This window comes from Oratosquilla oratoria, chromosome 13 (assembly GCF_046742065.1).
Source record: "Oratosquilla oratoria isolate Oo_2021 chromosome 13, ASM4674206v1, whole genome shotgun sequence".
Classification (NCBI taxonomy): Eukaryota; Metazoa; Arthropoda; class Malacostraca; order Stomatopoda; family Squillidae; genus Oratosquilla; species Oratosquilla oratoria.
The window spans coordinates 12,829,470-12,836,969 of record NC_134789.1 but is presented as its reverse complement, the minus strand read 5'-3'; the positions used below and the strand labels follow the sequence as shown (position 1 = coordinate 12,836,969).

Below are 7,500 nucleotides of genomic sequence, written 5' to 3'. Positions count from 1 at the left end.
CCGAACGGAATCCGAATAAAATGTGCCTGGATTGATCTGTCAATGTACGTAAGAATATGATTGCATCTATGGAATAATTTACATATATGCATATCAATGCCCTCCCACAAAGCGCGTGTGTATCTGTTTGTGTGTATGTGTGTGCGTGCGTGTGTGTATGTGTGTGTGTGTGTGTGTGTGTGTGTGTGTGTGTGTGTGTGTGTGTGTGTGTGTGTGTGTGTGTGTGTGTGTGTGTGTGTATACATATGTGTATTTACCTAGTTGTATTTTGCGGGAAGGGGAGCTACGCTCGTGGTGTCCCTCCTTTGTATCTCGCAGTGTCTAGTTTCCTGTTAAACTCATGAATGGTTTTTGTACACACTATTTTTTGTCCAGTTTGTTCCAAGCGTCCACCACTCTATGTGGAAAACTGTTTTTCTTCAGATCTTTTCTGTAGCTATGTTTTTTTTTTCTTTCCATGTCCTCTTGTGTTTCTCTTGTCCCAGTTTAACAAGTCCTCTCTATCGAGTATTTCTGTGCCCTTCCTGATTTTGTAGATTGTCAGTAGGTCACCTCTCTCTCTTCTTTGCTTCAGAGTCGGTAACTCCAGTTTAGCCAATCTCTCTTCATATGACAAGTTTGAAAGTGCATGTGCCATTTTTGTGGCTGGTCTCTGATTCTTCCTTTTTTCTTTATATTCTTTTTGGTACTGGGTGACCACAATGTCGCCGCATATTCTAGTCTAGGTCTTATCAGTGTGACCAATATTTTTTTAATCATTTCTTCGTCCAAATATGTAAATGCTACTTTTATTGAGCTTAGCACGTTGTAGGATTCTCCGACAATTCTGTTTATCTGTTCATCATAGGACAAGTCGTTTGAGATAATTACACCCAAATCTTTTTCGGATCTCTCCTTCTTTACCTCCTTAGTTCCAATTTTATATTGTCCTGATATTCTATTTTTGCTTTTTCCAAACTCCATTATGCTACACTTGTTAATATTGAAGTCCACTTCCCATTTTTGACTCTACCTTATTCAGGTCTCCCTGCAGTGATTCGCAATCCTTTTCAGATTTTACTTTCCTTAACAGTTTGGCGTCGTCTGCAAAGAAGCTCATGTAACATTCACATCATCATTCATGTCATTCACATAAATAGCAAACATTATTGGAGCCAATACAGATCCTTGCGGTACACCACTTTTCACCTCTTTCCAACATGAATATTTTTCTCTGAGCACTACTCTCATCTTTCTACTAATCAGGAAGCCCTTCATCCATTTAAGTAGGTTTCCTTGTATTCCTCCTATATGTTCCAGTTTTTTTTTTTGTTTTTTTTTTTTGTATGGTACTTCGTCAAAAGTTTTTTGTAAGTCCAGGAAAGCACAATCAGCCCATCCATTCCTTTCTTGCACTATATGTATTAATTTTGAGTAGAAACATAATAAGTTTGTGGTACATGATCTTCCTTGTCTGAACCCAAATTGTCTTGAGTTTATTATATTATTGTCTTCCAGGTGTTTTACCCATCTATTCTTGATGATTTTCTCACAAATTTTGGCTATAGTGCTTGTTAGTGAGACTGGCCTGTAGTTAGTTGGTTCTTCCTTGTTTCCTCCTTTATTTATTGGTACAATGTTAGCATTTTTCCAGTCTTTTGGTATTTTTCCTTCTTTAAGTGAGCAACTTATTAGGTTATGTATTTTTCCGTTAGCCCTTCTTTGCATTATTTTAGAATCCAATTTGAATTCCGTCCGGGCCATGTGATTTCCTGACGTCAAGGTTTGATAGATGTTCCGTTATTTCTTTTTGTGTTATTATTATCTCGCTCATGGGGGGAGATCGCCTTTCATTTCCTTCGTCCCAATGTTGTGCTTTCTCTCTAGTGAAAATATATTTGAAGTGATTATTCATGACCTCGACCATTTCTAATTCTTATGTGTATTCTATATTTCCTTGGTGTAGTTTCACCATTTCCTGTTTATATTTAAGTATATCATTCACGTATTGATAGAATAGCTTGGGTTGCTCTTTGCATTTATCTATAATGTCCTTTTCATGGTTCCTTTTTTTCCTCTCTTCGCACTTTAATATACTCATTTCTATATTTTATATATACCTGCCATTTTCCAGTTTTTTTTTTATCTTTTCTCCATCTTTTCCAAGCTCTGTCCCTTCTATCTTTTGCCTCACTGCATCTTTTGTTGAACCAGCATTTAATGTACACTCTCTCTAACTTCTGTCTTGGTACGTGCCTATTCATCCCTTTATTGTAATTATCCATCAAGATATTCCATTTCTCTTCCACTTTTGTCTCTTCCATGTAAAGTTTTTCCCAATTTGCATTCTGGAAGAATTTCTTTAGTTTTCCAAAGTCCGTTTTGTTGTACATCAATCATCTTTCCTATGCTTTTCATTTCTCTCCATGTATATTTCTTCCTTTAGTTCAGTCTCAATGAGTATATGGTCACTCTTTCCAATTAGTGTCTTGTATTGAATTTTATCCACAATTTCAGGTTCTGTTGTAAATATTAAATCTAGTTTCGACGGCTCCTCGTTATTTCTGTATCTGGTCTTTTTACTGACCCACTGAGCCACTATATATTCCATGGTCATGTCCAGTAGTACATTACCCCACAAGTCTTCTCCTCCTCTCACTGTCATGTTCTCCCAACAAATTTCTCTGCAATTGAAGTCCCCCATAATTACCAGATTACCCCCGCCCATTAGTATCTCATTTAATGATTGCCTTGTATCTTCTAGCATTTTCGTATGCTCGTTCTCTTTCCAAGCGTTCGTTTTTGGGGGCACATAGGTCACCACACAAACTCTCTACTTTTAATGTCCTTGTCTTCGACTTTTATCATGATCAGTTCTACATTACCTTTGCCCTCCGCAATTTTTGTCATTTTCAGTTTGTCTTGGCCGAGAACATGATTCCTCCTCCCTGTTTCTTGTCTTTGTTTTTAATCCAGTAATTGTATAGTTCATGTCCAACGTCGATGGATGGTATTTCACCCCTTAGTTTAGTCTCCACAATTCCCATTATGTCTGGTTTTTCTTCTAGCAGGTAATCATTAAGTTCATTCAGTCCTGAAATTAAACCGTAGATGTTGGTATGGGCCACTTTAAATTTTTTTCTTTCTCCATTTTTTTTTCTTTTTTTCTGTCATTAGTTCGCCCATTCTGATGTACCATTTCCTCAGTCTCGTATCGACTACTCTCCAATAGAATTCCTTGCTTTTGGTCTCCGTTCCCTTCGCGTTTTTTTTTTTTTTTGCTTGATCTCTTTGTGTCTTCTCTTTCTCTAATTCCTCAATACACATTTCTCTTTTTGTCCATATTCTATTGTACTTTTCACTCCTTGCCAAATTACCTACTTTTTCAAATATGTCTTCTACTACCGTTTGTGATCTTAATTTTATCTTTAGGGGTTGATTTCTATCCTTAGAATAGTGACCAATCCTATATGCATCGTCTACGTCTTTCCCTGAATCTTGGGCTTCATCCTGAATTTCTTTTGGGATTGCTATTGCTGTCTCTTTTTCTTCTTTTTCTCTCATGTACCTTGCCAGACCACGTTTTTCTTCTAACCCATGTACGACAATACATTTTTTTCCTATCCACTGTGTCTCTGACCCAATTTGCTTTTTTGTTAATTACTTGGATAATTGTGTCTTTTGTATTTTTCTGCATTTGTTGTTGAACTATTTCTTTGAAAAAAAAACTAATTTTTTTTCCTTCCATTTCTTAATCTTTTGTATGCTTTCCTCACCTAAGTATGTGTTTGTGTGTGTGTGTGTGTTTGTTTGTGTGTGTGTATGTATGTATATTTGTGTGTGTGTATGTGTGTATGTGTGTGTGTGTGTGTGTGTGTGTGTGTGTGTGTGTGTGTGTGTGTGTGTGTGTGTGTGTGTGTGTGTGTGTGTGATTCACCATGGTCTTGGATCACGTGTTGGACACGTGATCGATAGCTATTTGCCTCCCGGAAGAGAGCTCAGAGCTCACATATGACCGATCTATGGGTAATGTTTGTTTGTGTGTATACGTGTGCATATATGTGTGCGTGTAGTTATATACTATCTCTCATTTTTAGGTCTAACCAAGGACGATCTATATCTCGAAAATGAGAGAAAATGCTTCCACGAGTCTGTTGGTTGTTACTTCTTTTTTTTTTTTTTTTTTTTTTTTTTTTTTTTTTTTTTTTTTTTTTTTTTTTTTTTTTTTTTTTTTTTTTTTTTTTTTTTTTTACACATCCAGCTTTTATCTCTTCACCCACCAACCCCGAATCAAAATTCGTGTTTGTGTCCACCTAAAGATTGCCATAGCCCATGTCACAAGCGCAGAACCTGGGACATTTGTCTCCCTTCTTCGTTCCAAAAGCGTCACCCTTCATCCATCAATCGAAATTAGAACAAATTCCATGTTTACCAACCGAAGGAAGTGGTCGCTGATTGGTCGAGCGCTGCGGCGTGCGCAACCAATAGGAGAGCGAGCAGCCAGGGCCTCATCCCGTCCATCTGTGAAAGAGGAAATAATGTTTATTAGCGGGGAATTTTAGTCTCCGGGTCTTCATGACAAGCCTTATCTACAAGGCAATTCATTACATTCACAGAACGCGCCAAGTAATATACACAGAAATTGCCTTTTTCGACGGGGGGAGGGGGGAAGAGGCAGATAGGGGAGAAATAGTAGGGGGGAGGGGGAAGAGGCAGATAGGGGAGAAATAGTAGGGGGGAGGGGGAAGAGGCAGATAGGGGAGAAATAGGAGCGGGAGAGGGAGGAGGCAGATAGGGGAGAAATAGTAGGTGGGAGGGGGAAGAGGCAGATAGCAGAGAAATAGTAGGTGGAAGGGGGAAGAGGCAGATAGCAGAGAAATAGTAGGGGGGAGGGGGAAGAGGCAGATAGCAGAGAAATAGTAGGGCGGAGGGGGAAGAGGCAGACAGGGGAGAAATAGGAGGGGAGAGGGAGGGAATGTGTTGGGAGAATAGACAAAAAAAAAAAATCGCGTTTATTTATTTTTTCCCAAAGTTCATCGATTCAGTGTTACCATGACAATCGTCTTACCCAACTCGAAATTTTATGTCCTCGTATCTATTTATGGATAATTCACTTTAACTTGAGGAATATCCTTACCAGAGGTTTAACATCGGATATATTTTGGAGTATATTATCCTAGGGAAACGTATAGTCATAAAATATATTCACGCCATATCTAGATTTTGTCTTCTTTATACAATAATACTACTTCCATATTGATTTTGAGGTCTATATATTATATCTTGCATTAAAAAGATTATTTTCATAGCAATACAAAAACATTAGTGTGAATTAATGAATGCGTTATCATAGCCCGTTGAAATCAACTTGCAGAATATCTATGAAAGATCTAACATAGATCACGGAGTAATATATTTTCTAGTAAGACACACACATCCATATGAATAATAAACAAATTATCACAACACAGGATACAAATTCAACAAGATTACAGGATTCTAAACCAACGATTCACAAATATCAGAGGAATATATTTTTTTTATCAAGTTACTCTGAATGATGTATAACCACTCCACCCCCCCCCCTCCCGTTTTCCATGCCCACCTCACCTCCCGTTTTCCATGGTGAAGCATCCGGCCTACCAGTCGACTTGGCTGAAGCTAGTAAGCCAACCGGAAAGCCAGACAGATAGACAGACATCTGGCCATCCATCATCTCTTCCATCGCGCCATGGAAGCAGCATTATAGCACCCGCCAATCCATCAATCCGGGCTGCCTCTACGTTCCATCATTAGTTCATCCATCTCCATACATTCATCCGCTCATCCACTCTAATGGTGGATGAGTAGAACGTCTCGCTCGAACACGTTCTTGGACTTCGTGTTTCGCTCTCTCTCCATCTATCTATCTATCTATCTATCTATCTATCTATTTCTCTCCTTCTTTTCCCTATCTCTCTCTCTTTCCCTATCTCTCTCTCTCTCTCTCTCTCTCTCTCTCTCTCTCTCTCTCTCTCTCTCTCTCTCTCTCTCTCTCTCTCTCTCTCTCTCTCTCTCTCTCTCTCTCTCTCTCTCTCTCTCTCTCTCTCTCTCTATCTCGCTCAATCTCTCGCTCTCTCTCTCTCTCTCTCTCTCTCTCTCTCTCTCTCTCTCTCTCTCTCTCTCTCTCTCTCTCTCTCTCTCTCTCTCTCTCTCTCTCTCTCTCTCTCTCTCTCTTTCTCTCTTTCTCTCTCTCTCTCTCTCTCTCTCTCTCTCTCTCTCTCTCTCTCTCTCTCTCTCTCTCTCTCTCTCTCTCTCTCTCTTCCTCTCCTTCTCCCTCTCTTTCTCTCATATATACCAGTTTACATTCATTATCTTTGTAGACATTAGGCCTATCACTGAATATTCAGTTCCCCAGTAATTTAAGCGTTCAATACTGGTCACAGCTTTTCAGATTTTTTATTTTCTATTTTGCAATATTTCTGTCATTAGCTTCTACTTTAGTTTACATCCAGTTGCTTTCATCAGTTTTTATCCAAACCCTTTCGGACAAAGATGTAAACAAATAAGATACTTGTTTGCTTAGATACACGCATACACACACACACACACACATACACAAACACACACACACACACAAACACGCACACAGATACACACATACACATACATATATATATATACTTACACACACATATACTTACACATATACACATGCATACATACACACACACCTACACACACTTATACACACATATACATACACACAAACACACATACATACACACACATACATACACACATACATACATACACACACGTATACATGCACACACACATACACGAGCGTGCACGCACACACACACACACAGTTTGTGTGGAGGGTTCGAGACAAACTCCGGCTTAAGGCTTCAAAACTTTACTAATAGTGAAAGTCGTTATTGTTCCCTTGTACAAGGGGATGGAGAGTGTGTAAGGTCACGGCATTGTCCCTAAATCGATCTATGTAATATCTGTCGATCATGAGTCTAACACGTGAGTTAAGACGTTGGTGAATCCGATACACACCTACACGCATCCTCACATAAACCTCTTCAGACCTATGGGGGTTCTCTAAGTTGAAAAAAAAAAATCGTCTGGGGTCAGCCAGAAAAAAATATCTGAGTTCTCAAGCATCTTTCCAATAGTACGGGCCTTTATTTACAGATTTTTTTTCCATTCATTTATGTATCCATTTATGTTTTAATATTTTATTCATTTAATCATTTATTCATTATTCATTTACAAATTTATCTATTTTCTTTTTATCTCTTCGTTTATTCATTTATCTATTTTTAGTCCTTGGGTTTCGTTACGGCCCTCAAAGGTCGCTGTAAAAACATATAAAATGTTTCTTCTTCGGGGATTACATTCTGTTCATTCCCGGTTTTCTTGTCCAATTTGCAAGGATCCAACTTCGTAAGGATCGAATCAGCGTTCGATTCCAGCAGTCACCGGCGATTTCTCCTTGCCTCTTCTTTCCAAGCACACACGGTCGCAGTT

General features: G+C 38.7%; 1 protein-coding gene across 1 annotated transcript in view; it reads right to left on the bottom strand.

The window, feature by feature from the left end:
- The window catches only part of LOC143032116 (uncharacterized), a 602,542-nt gene that overhangs the window by 348,718 nt on the left and 246,324 nt on the right, over nucleotides 1–7,500 (bottom strand). The window contains exon 3 of the mRNA XM_076196569.1: nucleotides 4,416–4,500. Coding sequence (XP_076052684.1) covers nucleotides 4,416–4,500 — 85 coding nt within the window. The remainder of the gene's footprint in view (nucleotides 1–4,415; nucleotides 4,501–7,500) is intronic.